General features: G+C 48.1%; 1 protein-coding gene across 1 annotated transcript in view; it reads left to right on the top strand.

Moving 5' to 3' along the window:
* The window catches only part of LOC119962685 (A disintegrin and metalloproteinase with thrombospondin motifs 12-like), a 740,693-nt gene that overhangs the window by 643,287 nt on the left and 74,067 nt on the right, over positions 1-23,339 (top strand). The window contains exon 23 of the mRNA XM_038790610.1: positions 21,971-22,127. Within this exon, the coding sequence (XP_038646538.1) occupies positions 21,971-22,127 (157 nt within the window). The remainder of the gene's footprint in view (positions 1-21,970; positions 22,128-23,339) is intronic.

Genomic DNA, 23,339 nt, shown 5'->3' with positions numbered 1-23,339 from the left:
GGGGGGCGAGGCCGAGGAGGGGGCGAGGGGGGGGCGGCGGAGCCGAGGGGGGGGGGCGAGGGGGCGGGCCGAGGGGGGGCCGAGGCCGAGGGGGGGGCCGAGGGGGGAGGCCGGCGGGGCCGAGGGGGGGGGAGGGGCGGGGCGGGGCCGAGGGGAGGCAGGGGGGCGGACCCGAGGGGGGGCGGACCCGAGGGGAGGCGGGGGGGGGGCGGACCCGAGGGGAGGCGGGGGGGCGGACCCGAGGGGGGGGCGGGGGGGACCGAGGGGGGGGGGGGGGGCGGGGAGGACCGAGGGGGGGGGGGCGGGGGGAGCGGACCGAGCGGGGGAGGCGCCTTGGGGAGGGCGGCCACCGCGCATGCGCTGGTTGGCACCGTCCCAACTGCGCATGCGTGGACCCGAGTCTCTGGTGCCCCCCCAGCACATGGCGCCCCGGGCGACTGCCCGAGTTGCTGGTGCCTTGAGCCGGCCCTGGCTAGGGATGGATGTTTAAATACTCTCGGTCAAGTTGTCATACGGAAGGGGGAAGTTTTGGGTATTCTAAAAGACATTAAGGTGGACAAGTCCCCAGGACCGGATGGGATCTATCCCAGGTTACTGAGGGAAGCGAGGGTCAAAATAGCTGGGGCCTTAACAGATATCTTTGCAGCATCCTTGAGCACGGGTGAGGTCCCGGAGGACTGGAGAATTGGTAATGTTGTCCCTTTGTTTAAGAAGGGTAGCAGGGATAATCCAGGGAATTATGGACCTGTGAGCTTGACATCGGTGGTAGGCAAACTGTTGGAGAAGATACTGAGGAATAGGATCTATTCGCATCTGGAAGAAAATAGACTTATCAGTGATAGGCAGCATGGTTTTGTGCAGGGAAGGTCATGTCTTACAAACCTAATAGAATTCTTTGAGGAAGTGACAAAGTTAATTGATGAGGGAAGGGCTGTAGATGTCGTATACATGGACTTTAGTAAGGCGTTTGATAAGGTTTCCCATGGCAGGTTGATGGAAAAAGTGAAGTCGTATGGGGTTCAGGGTGTACTAGCTAGATGGATAAAGAACTGGCTGGGCAACAGGAGACAGAGAGTAGAGGTGGAAGGGAGTGTCTCAAAATGGAGAAGGGTGACTAGTGATGTTCCACAGGGATCCGTGCTCGGACCACTGTTGTTTGTGATCTACATAAATGACCTGGAGGAAGGTATAGGTGGTCTGATTAGCAAGTTTGCAGATGATACTAAGATTGGTGGAGTTGCAGATAGCGAGGAGGACTGTCAGAGAATACAGCAAAAGCAGAGAGCAACACGAAATGTCTGAGTTCTTATTCGGCCCATTGTTTTTGAACATTCTGAATTCTAACAACCTTTACATCAAAAAAGGGATCCAAATTTTAGTGGTAACCGTAAATTTATGCCCCCCCCTCCGCATATAATTAATTCACAGTTCAATGGAAATGATCTCACTATTTAACTGTCTAAAATCTTTTCAAAACTAGGGAAAATATTCAATTAAATCGATTTAACTTTCTCTTCTCTTGCAGGTACCATTATGGTTATTTTTAAGACCCTTATTATCGACCTTTATTTTTGATGACCTTCTAATTAACCTATGCGATAGAACCAAATGGGAACTATGTCCCATAGCGAGAGCGTTTAGCCATGTTTCCCCGTGCTCGCAACAATCTAATGTGGCTCTGGATAGATACAGGGCCTCAACGGGGAATGCACACCGAGGCTGCCGTTAGTCCCATTTCCTGCTCTGAGGAGCCGTACTCTACAAAATACCTCAGTGCAGGGAGAGATTGGGACACCATTTCAAAATGGCATTCCGGTCTCTCGAGCCCCGACGCGATCCCCAAACCCCCCAAGTCCCATTCACTGTAAGGGAGTTCCCAGGGCCCCTACAACCACCTCACAAGCGCAGGGCACCCCCCAGCCCGATCACAACCTGAAATGGCAGCTTGGCTCCTTAGCTGTGCCAGCCTGGCACCCTGGCAGAGCCCCTGCCAGCTGAGAGTGTCATCTGGGCTGTGCCAGGCTGGTGCCAAGATAGTACTGCCAGGTTTCTAGTGCCAAGGTGACACCAGCAGTTCCAGGCTAGCACCCTGCCCAGAAGGCATGCACCTGGGGGCCTCCAATCCTTTGAGAGACTCCCACGAGTGCTGTTCCATCTAGTCCCCGTTGTGGAGACCAGTACTGAACGCCCTTGCTGAGGTCTCCAAGGCAAATGGGATAGATCCCAATGCCTTGGCTACCTCAGTGAACTGCATGTTAGAGCGAGACTAGCTGTCTCACTTTAATATGCAGATGTGCCAAAAAGTGATCCAGCCCACAATGGGCGGACTCCACATTGCGACGTCTCGTGAGATCGCATTGGATCTCTCGAGGCGTGATGAGCCGGGTTGATTCCTGGAGCAGGCTCTCCCAGCGGTTACCCATCATGCTGCGCCACGATGCGCTGCTTTTCGGGCGCGGTGTGACCCGTAGATTGCGCCCTAGATTGCAGTTTGTCTTTAACTTTTTTATAATGACATGCCTAATTATAGTCCACTGATCCCAAGCTACAATACTGGCATCTACCGGGTGATGTGAAAAATTGCCAGGTGCGTCCCGTACAACGGAAACAGAAGAAATCCGTCCCAGCCAATTACTGCCCTATCAGTCTATTCTCCAATTCTCCATCATCAGCAAAGTGATGGAAGGAGTCACTGCTATCAAGCGGCACTTACTCACGGGCACTCAGTTTGCGTTCCACTAAGGTCACTCAGCTCCTGACCTCATTACAGCCTTGGTTCAAACATGGACAAAAGAGCTGAATGCCAGAGGTGAGATGAGAGTGACTGACCTTGACATCAAGGCAGCATTTGACCGAGTGTGGTATCAAGGACCCCTAGCAGAACTGGAGTCAATGGGAATAAGGGCGAAAGCTCTCCGCTGGTTGGAGTCATACCTGCCACAAAGTAAGATGTTTGTGGTGGTTGGAGGTCAATCATCTCAGCTCCAGGACATCACTGCAGGAGTTCCTCGGGGTCGTGTCCTTGGCCCAACCATCTTCAGCTGCATCATCAATTACCTCCCTTCCATCATAAGTGGGGATGTTTGCAGATGACTGCACAATGTTCAGCACCATTAGCAACTCCTCAGATAATGAAGCAGTCCGTGTCCAAATGCAGCAAGACCTAGACAATATCCAGCTTGGACTGAGAAATGGCAAGTTATATTTCTGCCACACAAGTGTCAGGCAATGACCATCTCTTACAAGAGAGGATCTAACCATTGCCCCTTGACATTCAATTGCATTACCATCGCTGAATCCTGGGGGTTACGATTGATCAGAAACTGAACTGAACTAGACACATTAATACTGTGGCTACCAGGGCAGGTCAAAGGCTAGAATGAGTAACTCACCTCCTGACCCCCCAAAGTCTGTCAACCATCTACGAGGCACAAGTCAGGAGTGTAATGGAACACTCTCCACTTATCTGGATGAGCGTAGCTCCAACAACACTCAAGGATCTCGACACCATCCAGGACAAAGAAGCCTGCTTGGTAGCTCTTCCTTCCACAAACATTCAAACCCTCCATCACCAATGAACAGTGGCAGCCGTATGTACCATCTACAAGGTGCACTGCAGTAACTCTCCATGGTTCCTTTGACAGCACCTTCCAAACCACGACCACTACCATCTGGAAGGGCAGAAGCAGCAGATACCTGGGAACGCCACCACCTGCGGGTTCCTCTCCAAGTCACTCACCACCCTGACTTGGAAATATATCGCCATTCCTTCACTGTCGCTGGGAGAATATCCTGGAACTAAACCGCCCCCCCCCCCCCCCCCCCCCCCCTCAACAACTGAAGGACTGCAGCGCTTCAAGAAGGCGTCTCAAAATCACTGTCTGGAGCAGCTAGGGATGGGCAATAAATGCTGGCATAACCAGCGTTGCCCACATCCCATAAATAAATTTTTTAAAAGACCGGCATTGTAAATAGATCGACTGTCACTTTGTTTTTACATCAAATGACTCAATGTACAAAATCCAGAACATTTTCACCTTTTTATCGCCTTCAAAAATCTGTGTTTATGTACCACCCTTCAGCTCTGTGCTCCTCCTCTCAGATGAGAGTTTTCACAGTTTAAAAAAAAATCCATTCTCAGGAGATGGGCATCATGAGCACGTTCAGTGTGGGCGTGTCGTGAAGGGGCTGCTCGGAGTCTCAGGTACAGGTCGGGGGGAGCGGGGTGGAGGTGGTTGGTCAGGTGGTCACTGATCCTTCAGAAAAGGGTGCCCCCAGGGAGAAAGGGGCTTCTGATACAGACCTCCCCCCCGCCCCCCCAACCCGGCGCCGGGACGCAATTCTCCAAAAGTGGAGAATCGGCACCGGTGTGGTGGACGCGGCGCCGGTCGGGGTATGCGACGACTTTCCGGCACGGGCCGGCGCACTGATTCCCCAGGCCGATGGGCCGAATGGCCGTCAACAAACAGCTGAGTCCCGCCTACAGCGTTCTAACCTGCTGTGGGCCGGCGGGACCTCGCCGTTGAAGGGTCCGGGTGCGGCCTGTGGGGGCAGGGGGGGTCTGAGCCCGGGGGTGGCCTCCGTAGTGGCCTGGCCCGCGATCAGAGCCCACCAATCGGCGGGCCGGCCTCGCTGCCCCGGCATCCTTTCCTCTGCGCTGGCTCTGTAGCCCTGCGCCATTTGGTGACAGGGCCGCCGCGGGGACGAAGGCCACTGCGCATGCGCTTGTTGCCGCCGGTTCAACTGCACATGCCCTGTGGTACCGGGTTCAGGCCGGGATCGGCAGCTGGGGCTGTGGAGGCCACTCCAGTGCTGTCCTAGCCCCCTGTAGGCCTCAGAATGGGGTCCCAGAATGGGCGCTAACACCGGAGTAAAACACTCCCGTTTTTACTCCGGCGTCAGCACTTAGCCGTCCTTTGGGAGAATCCCGCTCCTGGTGTCTGCGCAAAACCGGATCGGCGGCAGGCGATCGGATTGCGATGCTCTGGCTCCCCGCTGGCAGTCGAGGTTCACGCTCATGCGCCAGTGGGAGGAAGGATGCTAATGGATGCAAATGGATCCTAATGACTTAACGGCCAGGCACAAGAGTCCTTGAGATTCTCCAGTCCTCTGGGGTTACAACAGATATTACCAAACGTGAAACTGGCATGGTGATCCTCGCAATGGGCCAGGAGGGTAACTCCCGATAGGAGTTTCAAAGTTCATCCAAGGAACACTCTTCCCTACCCCCCACAAAGCATGACCTGCCCACCCGCCCCCTACCAGACCCTCCCCTCCTTCTCAGCACCCCTTAAATTGGGAACCTCCCCCCCCCCCCCCCCCCCCCCCCCCCCCCCCCCCCCCCCAGGGACTCCCTAACTAAAGAGACTCCCTCCCACAGGCCCAGTCTGGAAGCTAGAGAACAGCCCAGACAAGGGCAGTGAAAAGAATTACAGTTGTCCCGCAGATCTAATTGCTGTCTCCCGCCTTTACCCTGTTGAAGGGCTACTTCCCAATGACTGCAACCGCAGCTCCCATGTCTAGTTCCATGCCCATAACATACACAGTCATTTTGATGTGGGCCACTGGGGGTGCTTCTGCATGCACTCCTCCTCTGACTGGGCCAGGTGGAAAGTGTGAGCCCTCGGTTGGTGCCTACTTCTGTGCCAAGGTTGCTGGCTGCCCCGTGACTTGCGCTCCCTGCAACCCCTGCATCCACATACCCCACAATGCCCGATCCAGGGCAGGTTTTCCATCTTGTGGTGGGTGGGGGGGGGGGGGGGGGGGGGGGGGGGGGGTTGGTTGGAGTCGCTCACCAGGAATGCAGCACATCCAAGGCTGTTTACCTCCATCCACTGGATCTTTTGCACTCCTCTCTGTGCTTTCGCAGGAAGCAAAATTTGGACGGCTTGCTGAAGGTTTAGCGATGGTTCAGCTAGCAACATCCTCTGAGTAGTCATGTCATTTACACCGCAGACCAAACGTTCATGCAGCATTTCGGAAAAGGAAGTTCCGTATTCACAAAATTTGTCTAGTTTTCAAAGCCTCATCAAAAACTCGAGTACGGACTCTCCAGGGGTTCTCTCTGCTGTATTAAAATGTACCTCTGTGCTATAACGGATGGTCTAGGGTCACCAATTGTTCTAAATTTTAGTATCCGGAGCCACTGGATATATAAGGTTTCTTATCACTCCATCAGTGTGAGCTCTGCAGGAAGTCAGCAATATTACTGTCTATCGATCGACATCTGTGATATTGCTTGCCTGGATAAAGCAACGCATGTGTTCCACATACTGTTTCCAATACTTTAAGTTCGCGCCGAACACGTTCAGTCTCCCAAACAAAGGCATATTTGTAAACTAAACCTCTCCAACCTTAGTCCAGCAGTGAAAGGGAGGTGACATTGTAGCAGTGTCAACAGAAATCCAGTTTTATCCTCATTGCCAGTTTTGTAGGCCACAGACAAGTCCAAACCGAGATAGTCAAAAGAAAACTTGGCTTATTGCAATGCATTTATATTTACAATGTACATCAGATCCCAGCTGGGTGTGTGTCATCAGTTCCATTTACACATTTGTCAATCGTGATTGTCCTCCAGCTCCTGGCCCCCTTAGCGGGCAAGCTTGAATTCGGCAGGAATCGTGGAGAGACTGATTTCTCCAACCCCATAGGTCTCGTGCGGTATATAACACCTTCCCTTATATCTATGCCCTGTGCTTTATTCCAAAACATACGACTTCATATCTCTTAATGTCCAATTACATCAAACACATAGCTGCCCTAACCTCCCATGATCCAACAGGCAATAGACATTCTGGTCTTTGCTAATATTAGTTGTCAAAGGATTTGGGATGGCAATCAGCAAAGTGTTACTTCCACTGTCTGCTTATCTTTGCTAATCAATTCAGGATTATCATTAAAAACCAATTCAAATTGAGGCAGCTCTTCAGGAGGTAGCCTTGTACAGCTTCAATTACACACTGATTGCAGTTTAATTGAGGACTGATAAAACTCAAAAAACTATTTTCATGCATATTGAATATTTTGCCACATGTGGCTATTAAACTATTAATTGGTGCATTTAAGAGGGATTGAACACCTGAAGAAGCGAATGGCAAACGAAACAACAGGGAATGGAAATGGAGTACATAATGAGATAACATTAGCAAAGGTACTGGGTGGTTGAATGTTCATAAGAAATAGGAGCATGAGTCGGTCATTTCTTCCTGCCTGCCCTTCATAACACCTGATTTTCCAGTTAATCAAAAATCTGTACAACTCAGCCCTGAATACATTGAATGACTCAGCCTCCGCTGTGTGCCAGGAAAGAGGATTTCAAAGACAAGCAATCCTCTGAGAGGAACAGTTCCCCCTCATCTCCATCTTAAGCGGAGGACCCATTACTTTAAAATTATGTCCCCTAGTTCTAGATGCACCCTAGAGGGGAAACATCCTCTCAGCATATACCCTGCTCGACTTTTCTTCATGAGGCAACCCCTTGATCTGAGGAGTCATACTTCATACTATTGAACCTTCTCTCAACCGCATTCTATGCAAATATATCCTTACTGAAGTAAGGGGACCAAAACTGTACAATATACTTTTAAATAATTCATTCACAGGTTGTGGGCGTCGCTGGCTAGGCCAACACTTATTAACACATTCCTATTGGCCTTGAGAAGGTGGTGGTGAGCTGCCTGAATGAACTGCTGAAGTCCAGGTGGTCGGGGTACACCCACAATGCTACTAGGGAGGGAATTCCAGGATTTTGACCCAGGGATGCTGTTTATTTCCAAGTTAGAACAGCAAGTGGGGTTCCCAGGTGTCTGCTGTCCTTGTCCTTCCAGATGGTAATGGCTGCTGGTTTGGAAGGTGCTGTCTAAACAACTTAGGTCAGTTTCTCCAGTGCATCTTGTAAACGGTACACATAGCTGCTACTGTTCATCGTGGTGGAAGCAGTAAATATTTGTAAAAGGGAGCACCAATCAAGAAGTCTACTTTGTCCTGGATGGTGTCAAGCTTCTTGAGTGTTGTTGGAACTGCACTCATCCAGGCAAGTCGAAAGTATTCCATTGTACTTCTTTTTATCAACAGCAAATTTGGCGATACAGTCATCCAGGTAATTAATATTTACCATAAATAGTTGAGGCCCCAGCACTTCACTTGTTACAGCTCGCCAACCTGAAATTGATCCATTTGTCCCCTTGAAATAAGCGAAATACTGCAGATGCTGGAATCTGAACCAATAACAGAGGATGCTGGAAAAACTCAGCAGGTCTGGCAGGGTCCACCAGCAGAGAAGCAGCATTAATGGGGTGATTTTCTGGCTGTGTTGCACCCGGCGCAAATCCCATTGTGTCAGCAAAAAAGCGGGTGAGCCCTGAAATGTGATTTGCTCCAGGCGGCAAATCGTTCACAATATACCCAGGCCCTCCCAGTAGATGTAATCTGTTTCATGCCCTTACTATGCAGGATTCAGGGGAGTTTTTTGTGTCAATATATAGAAAGCCCAAGAGGTGGAGCAGTGCTGGATCTGGTTCTGGGGAACCAAGCCAGCACAAGTGTTCAACGTGGCAATGGGGGAGCATTTCCGTGATAGCGACCACAGCACGGTACTGTTCAAGTTTGTTGTGGACAAGGAAAGACGGTTTTGCATTGGAGGAAGGCAAATTTTATTAAAATAAGGCAGGATCTGACCAAAGTTGACTGGGATCAGCCTCTTGTAAAAAATCTACAGCAGAGCAGTGGAGGGCATTCAAAAAGGAAATGGGGTGAGTATAGGTCCAACATGTTCACTAGGAGGAAATGTAGGAATTCTGGACATGTTGGATAATCCAGGACAGGATGCAGTGGAAGAGAGAGGCTTTTAGCAAGTCCAAAGGGAGAAATTCAACTGCAACTCTAGAGGAATATAGGAAGTTCAAGAAAGAATTTAAGAAAGCAATTAGAAGAGCTAAAAGGCCATGAAAAAGACTTGTGAATAAGATTAGGGAGAACCCCAAGATATTGTATAAATACATTAAGGAGAAGAGATTAAATAGGGAAAGAATAGGGCCCATTAGAGACCAAAGGGGAAATCTGTGTGTAAAGCCACAGGACACTGGTAGGGTATTAAATTAATACTTAACATCGTTCTTCACTCAGGAAGAGGACGTAGGTACAGAATTCAGTAAATGGGTCTGTGAGGACTTTGAGCAGTTTGACATAGGAAGTGAGGAGGTACAGAAGGCTTTGACGAGCTTTAAAATAGACAAGACCCCTAGTCCGGATGTGTTGCATCACAGGCTGCAGTGAGAGGCGAGGCAGGAAATTGCAGGGGCTCTGATGCAAGTTTTATTCTTCTCTGGCCATGGGGGAAGTGGATGAGGGAAGTGTAGTCGATGTAGTTTATATGGATTTTAGCATTGAATCTACACCAGCCCCTGAAAGAGCTCCCTACCTAAGCCCACACCTTCACCCTATCCCCGTAATGCAGCAATCCCACCTAGCGTTTGGACACTATGGGGCAATTTAGCATGAACAATCCACCGAACCCCCACATCTTTGGACTGTGTGAGGAAACCGGAGCAACTGTAGGAAACCCACGCAAACACGGGAGAACGTGTAGACTCTGCACAGACAGTGACCCAGCCGGACATCGAACCCAGGTCTCTGGTGCTGTGAAGCAAAAGTTTTAATCACTGTGCTATCATGCTGCCCCAATGATATGGCACAAGTAATGGTATGTGGGATTAACGTAAAATATGGGGCAGTTATTGTCGGTGCAGACTCGGGCCAATTCACATTTTTCTGTGCTGTATGACTCTCTGGGTGTGATTCTCCAGAAAGATTTCTAAGTGTGGTAGGGAGCAGAAACTGCTGTAAGCTTCACAACGCGCGCGCGGCCCAGCGAGGCCGGCAACGCTATTCAAAGTTAATGCACCGGCAGTATGACCAGGTGGAAAGATGTCCATTGCCAGAAAAAGGTCAACGACCTACACCAGGCAGCACTCCCCCTGAGACTTTCCCGCCCCCCACGCATCCACCCCCCCAACTCTCCATGCGACCCCAACCCTCGCTCTATCCCCTCTCCCTTCAGCATCCTCAACCCTCTCTTCAACCCTCTCCCTACAACCCCCCAACCTGCCCTTCAAACCCTCCAACCCTTCCTTCACGCACACCCTCCCACCAATGTTAATCATGCGTGTGGCTAACAATGCTCTCTCTGTGTCTCCTCAGGAAAAGCTCTCCCACAATTGCCAGGAGAGGACCCAGACTGCTGGTGGGGTGCCGGACATAAGAATCCTTCGAGGCACTGGCTCTGTAGGTGACTGGGGTGACTGAGGACAGGGTGGTCACCAACGTGGAGGCTGGCGGACGCCGCAGAGGTGACGAACCACCGGGCTCCACCTGAAGGACCTGTCAAACATGAGTTGTTATTGCCATACTGACTGACCCATCCGTCCCACTGACCCACTATCCATTCTGCCGCAGGTCCTCCAGCCGACAGTGCCAGCCCATCCCGGGTGGCACTCTCTCCTGACTCCGAGGAGAACACCTCAGAGGAAGACACAATCGAGGCGTCGCAGCTGTCATCCCCACCCTCCACCAGCCCAGATGCACACACCTCGGTGGAAATGTTAATGGCCACAATCTAGTGAGCACCACACAGGTGCTGATGCATATCAGGTGGAGGCAGGAACTGCATAGAGAAACAGCAGTCGAAGGTTTGTTGGATCCTAGGACACAGCTGGGGCCCAGCCTGATGCTGAGCCTATGGAAGAATTATTCCAGAGCTGATGGAGATGATAGGGAGCAGTCAGGACATTCAGAGGGAGATGCCGGCGACACTCCAGCAGATCCATGGCCGATTGGAGGAGTCTCAGAGGCTACAGGCGCAGGAAATGTCACCGGCAATGCGTGGCACCGTGGCCAACACTGCTAGGTTGGCGACCGCAGTGGAAAGCCTGCGGCATGACGTCGCCACCATTAGTGAAGGTGTCCAAGACATCACACAGTCAGTGATGGCAATGGCTGAGGGTCTCGACACAATGTCCGACTCACCGGGGCATGTGACCCAGAACCAGGCTGACCTTGATGAGGTGCAGCAGGACATGTCCCGCTCTCAGATGGGAATGGCCGAGGTGCTGCAGAGCTTGACCCAGTCGCAGATGGGCATTGCCGAGGTGCTACAGAGCAATCCCAATCACTGAGGAACATCGCCGACCGAGGGCATCGACACGATGCTGCAGACCATCGTCAGCCGCCAAGGCTCAAACCAGCTGCCCCTCCATCCCAAGAAGAACCCCAGGGCTCTTTGGGCAGTGACCGGGAGGAGAGGATGCTGGGTGGCAACCCTGACCATCCCATGGAGTGGCGACAATGTCCACCAGCTCCCCCGAGTTCCACCCCTCTGATGAGGCCGCGTCTCACAGTTAGCATCCGGAACAGGGCGGCATGGCTGTGCCGCCGACAAGGTGAGCCAGGGCCCTCCAGCCCCAGAGCTCCTAGAGGATGCCTGCCAGGTGCATCGAAGGCCATGGGGCGAGGTAAGTAGCTGCCTGCCTCCACGTCAGATGTACATTCTGGGAACACACCCAGACATAGCGGTAGAGCTAGGAAGGCAAAGCACATCAAGGATCACTGAGGGCACCGGGGAGGGGGGGGAGAGCTTGGGGGGTGGGGGGCAGGGGAGGAGTTAGGTATGGGGTGAGGGGTGCGTGGCGTATTGCTGGCACGAAGGGGAATCTGTTGTGTTAGTCCGAAATCGGGGCTTCTTTTAGAAACCGTTCCGATCTCAGAGGAGCCGTCCCTGGTCTGGTCATCTGTCTTTTGTTCTGAAAATTGCCATTTTTTGATGGAATTTCTATATTCTCCCTCCTTTCTGTTCTGACGAAGAGTCTATGGACTCAAAACATTGGGCGGGACATTGGGTGCAAACCCATGATGGCAACTAAATCTCACAAAAGACCAAAAACAGGATTTATGCTGACAAAATTTTGGTGTGTGGATATCCCTGGCCCTCCCCAATGACGTGAGCAGGTGCACATCCATGAAGGGTTTGAACCAGATTCGTATGAATTTGAATCCAGTCTAATATACTTTATATAGTTAACGTTGCATCTTCAGCCCTCTGAATCTTCTTACCCATCAGGCATGAAGTTAACTAAGCACCATTGTGAGAGGGTAGAGCTTTTTGGCCAGGTCCAGAGGTGGGCAGAGGGTGAGGTTTGGAGGTTTCCAGATCACTGCTGGTCTTGGTGATCTTGAAGTCTGCTGCCTGTGTTGCTAAAGGTTCTTGGACTGCTATGTTAGTCTGGTGTCTGTGATATCGGGGGTATGGGGCGGCTGCAGGGTGGGGTGTGATGACAATCAAGGAGGTGGGCCTAATGGGTTGGGTGGATGTGATCCCGAAAGAGATGCGCCCCACTTCATCGAGTAGGACCAGCATTTTGTGAGCCCTCTAAAAACAGGGGATGAAGGTTGCAGAGATCTTACTCATCAGGGTGTTGGGCTGGGGAGTCTTTGAGTGCCTGCTGCCCAGTCAGTGCAGGAGGTGATGATGACTCACGGTCAGGAATGGTCTGAGATGCTCCTGAGCTATTGCTTTGGTCTGACACCTGTCTGTCTGACTCCCGGGCTCATATCAGAGTGAGATTTGGCCCTACATTCCTTTGTCTCTTTGCTCTAGAGAAGGATTAGGGTTTAGGATCTCGGGTTCACTGATTCATGCCTGAGTCTATTACTGTGAATGGTACATTCTCAATGAGTAGGCCTAACTGTTGAAATTGAGGGCCAGTGAGGATTTGGATTTGGATTTGTTTATTGTCACATGTACCGAGGTACAGTGAAAAGTATTTTTCTGTGAGCAGCTCAAACAGATCATTTAGTACATGAAAAGAAAATACATAACAGGACAACACAAGGTACACAATGTAAATACATAAACACCAGCATCAGGTGAAGCATACAGTAATATAGTATTAATCAGGTCACTGCATAAGAGAGTCGTTTAGGAATCTGGTAACAGCGGGGGAGAAGCTGTTTTTGAATCTGTGCGTGTTCTCAAGACTTTTGTGTCTCCTGCCTGATGGAAGATGTTGGAAGAGTGAGTAAGCCGGATGGGAGGAGTCTTTGATTATCATCTGGGTTAGACTAGCTGTCTCACTCTAATAAGCAGATTTGCCAGAAAGTGACCCCGCCCACAATGGATAGGATTCACATTTCGACATCTCGTGAGATCGTGTTAGATCTCGAGAGGCTTCGCAAGCCCGGTTGATCCCAGCAGAGAGATCCCCTGAAATCTACTGACTGCACTGCGCTGCGTTTTGGGTGCAATGCGACTGGTTGATCTCACCCATAGTGCTGTGGAGCTGTTTAAATGCAACATTTCAAATTCATTGAAGCACTCAGATGACCCCCTGGGAGGACAAGTCAAACGCTTCATATCTCATGTGTGGCGTTTTCCATGTGGGGAAATCTCCCCCCCCCGCCCCGAGTGCTTGAAGATTATGGCCTGGGGTCGGCAGGAATCTCACCGATGTTGACGCCAAAAATTTCACTTTGTCGTTTTTCCAGTAAACTCCGCCCATTAATTTTGTTTCTCTCCTGATGGATGCTGCCAGACCTGCTGAATTATTCCCCAGAATCCTCTGCTCTTGTCTCATGAAATGTTCGTCTGCTGAACTGAAATTTCAATGGTTAAAATGTTTCAAAGAGGTTTTGAAAGTTCTCGGTCAAGCAGTGGGCAGTGTGAAATTGAAGCATCAGAAGAACATAAGAACTAGGAGCAGGAGTAGGCCATCTGGCCCCTCGAGCCTGCTCTGCCATTCAATGAGATCATGGCTGATCTTTTGTGGTCTCAGCTCCACTTTCCGGCCTGAACACCATAACCCTTAATCCCTTTATTCTTCAGAGTGCTATCTTCTCAGAGACATTTCTAAATCTGGTTTGGGCAGATTTCATTCCCCCGGGCATGACATGGATTTTGTTATTTCAAACCCTAAACTTATATCATGTGACACAAAGGCTTCTAAACAGTGAAGCACAGAGAGGGCACATGGAGAATATGCCAATTTGCACTCACTGGAATGGGGAGTGCAGCCTGGCTCCGCTAGGATTCCAACTAACCTGAGCAGAGTATGAATTCCAATCAGGAAAGAGCAGGCAAGTCTTCTGCTTTTGTCCCCTTTGTTACCCTGACATGCCTCGGGAATTCCTGGACTATCCAGGAATATCACCCATTACAGGTGGGCTTGTAGGACTCAATGGAAGTCTGAGGGACAATGTGAAATTCAAGAATTGCTAATCCTAGAATTAATTGTCTAAATTAATTTACCTTTAGACAATTTCTCCCTTTTGACCTCTTCCTCGACTTTTGTTTTGCTATCATAGCGGCATGTCATCTTTCTGATTTTCGACAACAGCAACAAAAATTTGTATTTATATAGCGACTTTAATGTAATAAGACATCCCAAGGCATTTCACGGACATTTGGTCTCACTGGTCAGCTGGGCAGACTTTTGGCAGTACCAGACTGTACTCCATATACTATCTACCACAGGCCACATTGTCCACCATTTCCTCTCTCCATTCTTCACTGTTTCGAGGTCTTTTTGTCAGAGGTCAATGTGGGGTTTGCAGCCACCAAGACCCATGTGATATATGAGCAAATGCAGTCACAGAGACATTATGAAATAAAATATAGCACCAAGCCATATAAGGATGTATTAGAACAGATAAACCAAAACTGGTCAAAGAGGAAGGTTTTAGGGACTATCTTAAAATAGGAGTGCAAGGTAACACGGTGAAGAGGATTAGGAAGGGAATTTCAGAGGTTAGAACGTGGGCAGCTAAAGGCACAGCCACTAATGGTGCTGTAAATAAAATCAGTGATGCTGAAAAGACTGGAATGCAGTTATCTCAGAGGGTTACAGGGCTGGAGGAGGTTACAAAACAAACTGGCCAAATGCTTCGTTCTTCCTAATAGTCCAACACCCACGGGTCACCATAGTTCTATTGCTGACTCAGTCAGTAAATTCACCTGAGAGTTTGCATCCATGATGTGGGTAGTTGAGAGGTTGAGAGATCTATCTATTCTGGCACACTTCCAACGATGGGAATAGGGCTTCGAGAAATTAAGGCCCAAAATGTGTGGTATAATTGGCATGTTTATAAACCTAATCAGCAGTTACTGCAATCCTGCTAATTTAACTGTACATATTGCTTTACCCTCTTCAACCTTTGGGGTTATGCAAATAAATCAAAGTCGCCTCATGTCTTTCAGCCTAAAAACTGGTCTCCAAAAATTCAACTTTTGCACGACTATAAACATAAATTTCTCAGGAACAAACAAATTAAATTATTATTCGACAAATTAAATTTGCATTAAATAAAATCACATTCACAGGCCTAGTTCAACTATTTGAAACATTTCTGTTGATGTTCTTGCCACTATTTTGTAAAGCATTGTCAGTAATTACCACTGAGTGTCCATTTTTCATAAATTGCCTTAAATATCTGGAATGTAGCTTCACTAGGAAGGCAGATTCCCTGGTAAAACATCGGTAGGCAATATAATTGCGAAAGCTATGAATAAATATCACTACTAATTTGCATTGAGACTTTAGATCTGTCAGTTCTGGGTTTTAAAATTCAGCCTGCGTCAACAGTCTGAATTCATTTAAATGTTTATTTCTTCTGTCAAGCCACCGACTTATGCTTGTTGTGCTATGTTACCTCGAGTAACATAAGCTGCTACTTGATGTAGGCTCTGCTGAAAGATGCTCCAGACTCGGAGATAAGTTTAATGTATTTATTGAATGATTAACAATGCTCTTAAATGAGTTTGACACTCTACTAATCTGCCTCTAGTAACTCTGTCTACTCTGCTAACTATACAAGCTTGCTCTCGACCATGTGCTAGCTTGCAATGTTGCTGTTAATCAATCCTGTCTTGCTCTCTAGGTTTCTGCCGGTGGAAGAGACAGAGTCTGTGTGCCTTGTCCTTTTTATATGGGTCGTGTAGTGCCCCCTTTTGGTAATGCCACCTCTGGGTGTCCTGATTACCCATTGGTTGTGTTCAGTCCAATGGTTGCGTGTCTGCATATCATGACATCTCTGGTGCTCCCTCTAGTGGTTACTTAGTTGTAGTGTATTTACATTAACCCCATGTGTATATAAAGTGATGCATATGACTACATCTCCCCTTTTTTCCTGTTACATATTTTCTATACTTAATTAAAGAAAATTGTACAAAGCATGTACATAAATGATGACATGTGCAAGTTGTGATTATATTGATGATTATACAAAGCCAATTAATATTTATGAGTCCAATCTTAATAAAAATATTTGTGAGTCCAAACTTTATGAATTTGTTCGGTTGAGTTGCTTTCTTCATCTGTTGTTGATGTGGTGAAGGCGATGTTGTCATTTCTTTGTGAACGTCATCAGTGTTCTTGTGCTTAAGTATCCAGGAAGTTATCATGAGGTGTTTGAATGGTCGAATCACTTTGTGGTCTGATTTAGACTATTTCTATGCTTGTGGTAGCTATTCCGTATGTCATCTTTGTTGTCTGACCTGGACTTTTTTCTGTGTTTGCGGTATTGATACTGTATGTCATCTGCCTTGAAAGCTGGTTTGCCTGTTTGTAGTGGAGCAAATGTGAATTTGTGAGATTCGTTCTCATGCCATGGTATGATTGTACTCTTGCCATTGTTTGGAGCTGTGCAGTTACAATGTCCTTCCTGTGCAGAGTTGTACCATGTCATACAAGTTGTTGTTTCATTATTGTTGTTTTTGTTGTTTTTGCCATGCTTGTTGTTGCTTTTGTTATGCTTGTTGTTGTTGTTTTTGTTTAAATCCTTGGGGTTGATGCAGATGCGTGGGTCCCCCAAAGGCCTTTTTCCACGCACCATCGAGCTGACCCAGTCGGTTGTTTCGGTGATCTTTGAGATGATGCCTTTCTTTTGTATGATGTTGAGCTCTGCTTTCAGTCGCTCCCTCAGTGGAGCTGGTACTGTTCGTGGTGTGTTGACCACTGGTTTGGCGTCCGGCCACAGTAGAATCTTGTATTCGTACGGAAACGTGCCCATCCCGCTGAAGAAATCTGGGTACTGGGTCAGGATGTCATCGATGCTGGCCTGAAGATCTGGATGAGACGCCACCATGGTGTAGACCCATTGGATGAGGTTCAGTTGCTTGCAAGCGTGCGCATCTAGCAGGGACGCCCTGTCTGGTTTAACAATCTCGAAGCGTAGGCTTGTCTGTAAGTGTCGGTTGGACACTGTCAGGTGGCAGGACCCCAGTGCCTTAATGGCGTTGCCATTGTAGTCCTTGCATTTGCAGACAGCTGGAAGGAGCTTGGGAGCCTTCTTGAGTCTCTTGAAGTCCAACTGCATGATCAGGTTGGCGGAGGTGCCTGTGTCCAGTTTGAACTGGATGGGACATTGGTTGACATCCATCACTGCATTCCATTCGTCCTCAATCCTCGGCAAGGATTGACTGGACTTGCGATGTGCTTGGTGTGGTGTATTCGCACTTTGTGATGATACCTACTCGGTATGTGTTATCCAGGTAGTCATCGTCTGGATATGGAGCACTACCTTGATCAGAGTCATGCATTCGGTGTTGCACATCTATTATGGGAATTTTGGTTTCTTCGTCACTTGTCTCAGATACAGTGGGCAGACATTCAATGTCTTCTTGTTGGTTAAATGAGCTGGGTATACTTTCATAGTCTTCTTCTGGTGGCTCAAATAAGGTGGGTATACTTTCATAGTCTTCTTCTGGTGGCTCAAATAAGGTTGATAGACCTTCATGGTCTTGTTCATGCATGGACTTCGCTATGGAGTCTTAAGTTGCTTCCATTGTGGAGTCTGTCAACAAGCTCTCTATGGGGGCTTGTATCGCTCTCTCTCTGGAGTCTTTGATCGCTCTCTATGTACAGTCATGCAGTGGTCTCGCTGTGGAGTCGATCTGTGCGCTTCCAACAGAGTTGTTCAGTGATCACTTTGTGGCATCGTTTTCTTCTTGGGTATTTGACAGGTTGCTGTCATCCAATGTATCAATGACCGAAATGAATGAAAATGAAATGAAATGAAATGAAAATCGCTTATTGTCACAAGTGAAAAGCCCCTAGTCTCCACATTACGGCGCCTGTTCGGGGAGGCTGGTACGGGAATTGAACCATGCTGCTGTCCTGCCTTGGTCTGATTTAAAAGCCAGCTATTTAGCCCTGTGCTAAACCAGCCCCTTTGGCCATTGCATCATGGTATTGGATTCATCTACCATGAGTAAAGTCGTGTTGAGCTTTTCAACCATGGCGCTGATGCTTTTATGATCATCATATCTGAATAACTCAGCCATGCCTGAGTAGTATTCTTCAATAAACAAATCATCTTCTTTTGTTTCAAATTTGTCAGCGTGCTCTTCATGTTCAATGAACAAATCATCTTCTTTGGTTTCGGATTTGTCATTGTGCTCTTCACTTTGAGTGGTGCAAACTGTTTGTTCCAAGGTGCTGCAGAGGTTATTTTCAACTGCTGGTAGAAGTTCAGGCATTCTGTCTTTCAAGGTGAAAGAGTTGTGTTTTGTAGCTTTAAAATTAGTTTTTCAATTTTTGGACATTTCCTCTTTAAGTGGGCGTGGTCCAGGGTCTCTGACATCATGACGCTTGTGACGTAAAGCGTAGGAATGGAATGCGCATGTGCAACCCGAGTTTCCTTTTCTGTGCGCTCTTTTTGCAACTGCGCATGCGTGGTGCGGTTCTCGGCCATTTCGTATTCCCGGTCATATTGCGCACGCGCCATGCGCCAGGCCCCGGGATGAGCACACGATATGGCTGCTGTCGGCAATATGGAGGCGCTGCATCCGGGAGATGGCCTGAACACTCTCCACCTTGTGGGAGGCTTGTTTTTCACTCTCAGCATTTTTGTATTACGAGTAGCAATTTTATGAATGCTCATTCACAGTGCATATTTCAATAGCGACTTTTAAGGTCATATGCTTGATTTTCAGCAATTGCTCTCTCAGAGGATCTGAGTGGACACAAAAAACGATTTGGTCTCTGATCATGGAGTCAGTTATGTCCCCGAAGTTGCAGGATTACGCTAGCAGCCTAAGGTTAGTTAGATAACTATTGAAGGATTCGTCTTTACCTTGCATCCTTTGCTTGAAGATATAGAGCTCGAATGTTCCGTTCGTGTCCACCTTGCAGTGGCTGTCGAATTTTGCCAGTATAGTTTGGTATTTCATTTTGTCCTGCCCTTCTGAGTATTGAAACAAGTTGATGATCTTCTCTATCGCATGGTCGCCCGCAGTGGTGAGTAGAAGAGGTATCTTCCGAGCATCGGTCGTGCCATTCAGGTCAGATGCTTCCACATTCATAGAATTTACAGTGCAGAAGGAGGCCAGTCGGCCCATCGAGTCTGCACCAGCTCTTTTGAAAGAGCACCCTACCCAAGCCCACACCTCCACCCTATCCCCATAACTCAGTAACCCCACCCAACACTAAGGGCAATTGAGTATGGCCAATCCACCTAACCTGCACATCTTTGGACTGTGGGAGGAAACCGGAGCACCCGGAGGAAACCCACGCACACACGGGGAGGACGTGCAGACTCCGCACAGTGACCCAAGCTGGGAATCGAACCTGGGACCCTGGAGCTGTGAAGCAATTGTGCTAACCACCATGCTACCGTGCTGCCCCATATAGTTGGAATTTTTGTTTGAACTAACGCCAGTTAGCACTAAGATTATCGGTGGTCCTGAGTTGATGAGGAGCCTGAATCTTGTCCATTGTGCCTGGATTTGGTAGCTGGTTGTCTCTAACCTTGCTGAGTTGAACTAGGGAGATTGAGCAGTCACTCCTGTACCATGTTGTGTTATGTTACCTCGAGTAACATAAGCTGCTACTTGATGTAGGCTCTGTTGAAAGATGCTCCAGACTCGGGAATAAGTTTAATGTATTTATTGAACAATTAACAGTGCTCCTAAATGAGTTTGACATTCTACTAATCTGCCTCTAGTAACGCAGTCTACTCTGCTAACTATATAAGCTTGCTTTCTACCATGTGCTCAGGTGTGATGTGAAATGAAAAATGAAAATCGCTTATTGTCACAAGTAGGCTTCAAATGAAGTTACTGTGAAAAGCCCCTAGCTGCCACATAGCGGCGCCTGTTCGGAGAGGCTGTTACGGGATGTTGCTGTTAATCAACCCTCTCCTGCTCTCTAGGTTTCTGCAGTTGGAAGAGACAGAACCTGTGTGCCTTGTCCTTTTTATATGTAGTGCCCCCTTGTGGTAATGCCACCTCTGGGTGTCCTGATTACCCATTGGTTGTGTCCTGTTCTAATGACCTATTGGTTGCTAGTGTCTGCCTAGTGTCTGCATATCATGATATCTCTGGTGCTCCCTCTAGTGGCTACTTAGTTATAGTGTATTTACATTAACCCCTTGTGTATATATACTGATGCATATCACTACAATGCTCAAGGCAGAAAAGGATTTGCAGAAAAGGAGCTGGGGAAAATAATCCCCTATGCACTGGTAAAAACTCTGGGGAAATCCGGGAATCCTGGGTAGTAAAAACATGGCGAAACAATCCCACTGAACCAATGGAATTGGTCTTCAATGGACAGATTTTGAAAACATCAAATAAACCCTTAAATCCCCAGCAATAAAACAAAATGCAATTTGTTGTCCAGAATACGCTTGAAGTGTGCTCCATCTGATGCAGTTTGAAGCCTCCTGAATTTCCCACTTTTGATCATTTGCATTGAGCCCGAGTCCAGAAGTATGAGTAGATATCCAATGCTGCAATAGTGGTCATTGGCTGCTCGCACTGCGGGTCCATTGGAGATAGGTAGCAAAAAGAGACATGGGACACAATTCAGTGGCCTCATTGCGCCCAACTTGGTTTCAAGACAAGGTCGTTGAATCTCACACGAGGCCTTCATTGGGAATCGTAGCGCTCAAAACTTCTTGCAAGATTCAACATGATCTTGCGGTGCATCGCAATCTGGATCTCGCTCTCGCTGGGTAAGATCCACGCACACATATTTAAATGGTCCATTAGGCTCATTTAAATATGCACTCACCCAGTTCGCCTGGGGTCCAGGATTCACCGGCCTCATCAGCGAGGCCTGAACTAGACACCATTTGGCACTGGTTCCAAAATTGGTGAACCAGTCGCGATGGCAACACGAGGAGTCTCATTGGGGAATTGAGGTTCCTGGTTGGTCGGAGGCAGGGCAGGGTGATGCACTTGCACTCCCCCTGGCACCCGGTCACATTGACAGTGCCAGCCTGGCACCGTGTCACTGTAACCCAGGCACCCTGGCATTACCCAGGCACCAGGTTGCCTGCTCCAGATCCGCGGGGGTCTTGCCTAAAAGAGGGAGGTCGTGAGGGATCATCGTAGACCCCAAGAGAGGTATGTTGGGGGTCCTGAAGGCATGGTGATAGCACAGAGGGGAGTTGAAAGATCAGGGCTGATTTTTAAAATGGCACCCCGATCCCTGAGTAATCTTCCTGCACAGGCAAGCTCAGCACGTCAGTGCAGGATATGACTCAACGAGTGGCCTCGATGGGAAGCGGCAAATTGCCATTGAATAGTGGGGTCTTTCTCGGTGCTGCAGCTGCCGAGAATCACATCTTTCAGAGGACTTTAACCTTGTCTGCTGAACCGTAACCATGTACTTCTTCCCATCAACTTGCCTTACTGTGTGCATTTGGGTACTTAGATAATGAATATGGGAGAATTTTGGAGGACAAAATACAACTCTTAAATCCAAATGCACTGAAGTATTCTTTTTAAAACAGGGTTTATACAGTTTTTAACTTCGTAACTGACTTGAACCTGCAGCAAGTGATATATTCTCGGGATTGTTTCATAAGTCTTACAATTGTTAGCCTCTATATTTTTAATTTATTTGCTTTTATATTAATGAAGATAGAAGGTTTGTTTAAATTACACTGATATATAAAAATATTTATTGTACTAATATAGTGCTCCGTATCCTGCGGAGGAGGTTCAAAGCAGCGAGTGGTGAAATGCATGAACTTGGAAACTAATAAGACTGAGGATGACAGCAGCATTTGTCAACATGACCAATCTCCAGATGTGGGGCAAAGGTGCAACATCCAGAAGTGTATGAACAACAATGGTAAGAAAATGCTACAGTCAGTGAAACAAATGTTTTCCGGTAAGTCCGCTAACTGGCATTGCGTGTTGGCAGATTGCCACGTAGGCATATGATGTTGTGGCTGTAACGCCGACCTGGTACATAGAACAGCATGCCTGGGAATTAAATATTCCTAGATACAAGGACTTCAGAAAAGATCAGTCGGCGGGATTCTCCACTTCACAGCAGCACATCCACGCTTGCGAGTTTCCCGACAACGTGGGGTGGTCACAATGGGAAATCCTATTGGCCAGCTGCTGGATAAGAGAGGGTCTCGCTGCTGGCAGGGGAGTGCCACGCCGGAAAACGGGGCTGGTGGGACTGGGAAAGGAGGGTGGTTAGCAGTATTGATTAAAGATAATATTGTAATACGGGAGAGGAAGGATGTTCCAGAAGGGACAAGGACAGAATCTATTTGCCTGAAGCTCAGAAACAAAAAGGCTGCATTCACATTGCTTGGTCACCAATGAGTGGGAAGGATGTAGAGCATCAAATTTGCAAGAAAATTACAGAGAGTTCGGAGAATCATAGAGTAATTCTAATGAGAGACTGACTTCAATTATCTGAATATAAACTGGGATAGAAGTAATGTAAAGAGTAGAGAGAGACAAGAGTTCCTAGAGTATATTCAGGAAAACTTTCGACATCAATATATTTCCAGTCCATCAAAAATGGTAGCAGCGCTAGAGCTATTTCTTTGGAGTGAGAATTATAGAGTGGTCGCTTGGGCGGAATGAGACATGCTGTCAAAGCTTCTAATCTTGCACTCATCAGGACAGATTCTCAAGAATACCAAATATCAAAGGGACCAATAATTTATGCTGCTTGAGAAATGAAATGAAATGAAATGAAAATCGCTTATTGTCACGAGTAGGCTTCAAATGAAGTTACTGTGAAAAGCCCCTAGTTGCCACATTCCGGCGCCTGTTCGGGGAGGCTGTTACGGGAATCGAACCGTGCTGCTGGCCTGCTTGGTCTGCTTTAAAAGCCAGCGATTGTTGCTGGACTAGTAATCTAGAGACCAAGGGTAATGGTCTGGGGAGCCGGGTTTGAATCGTATCATGACAGGTGTTGAACTTCGAATTCAATAAAAAATTTGGATTTTAAAAGTTTGATGACTGTGAAACCATTGTCGATTGTCGTAAAAAACCTAACTGGTTCACTAATGTCCTCCAGAGAAGAAAACCTGCCTTC

The sequence above is a fragment of the Scyliorhinus canicula genome, chromosome 3 (assembly GCF_902713615.1).
Source record: "Scyliorhinus canicula chromosome 3, sScyCan1.1, whole genome shotgun sequence".
NCBI lineage: Eukaryota > Metazoa > Chordata > Chondrichthyes > Carcharhiniformes > Scyliorhinidae > Scyliorhinus > Scyliorhinus canicula.
This window is presented reverse-complemented; position numbering and strand designations above follow the sequence as displayed.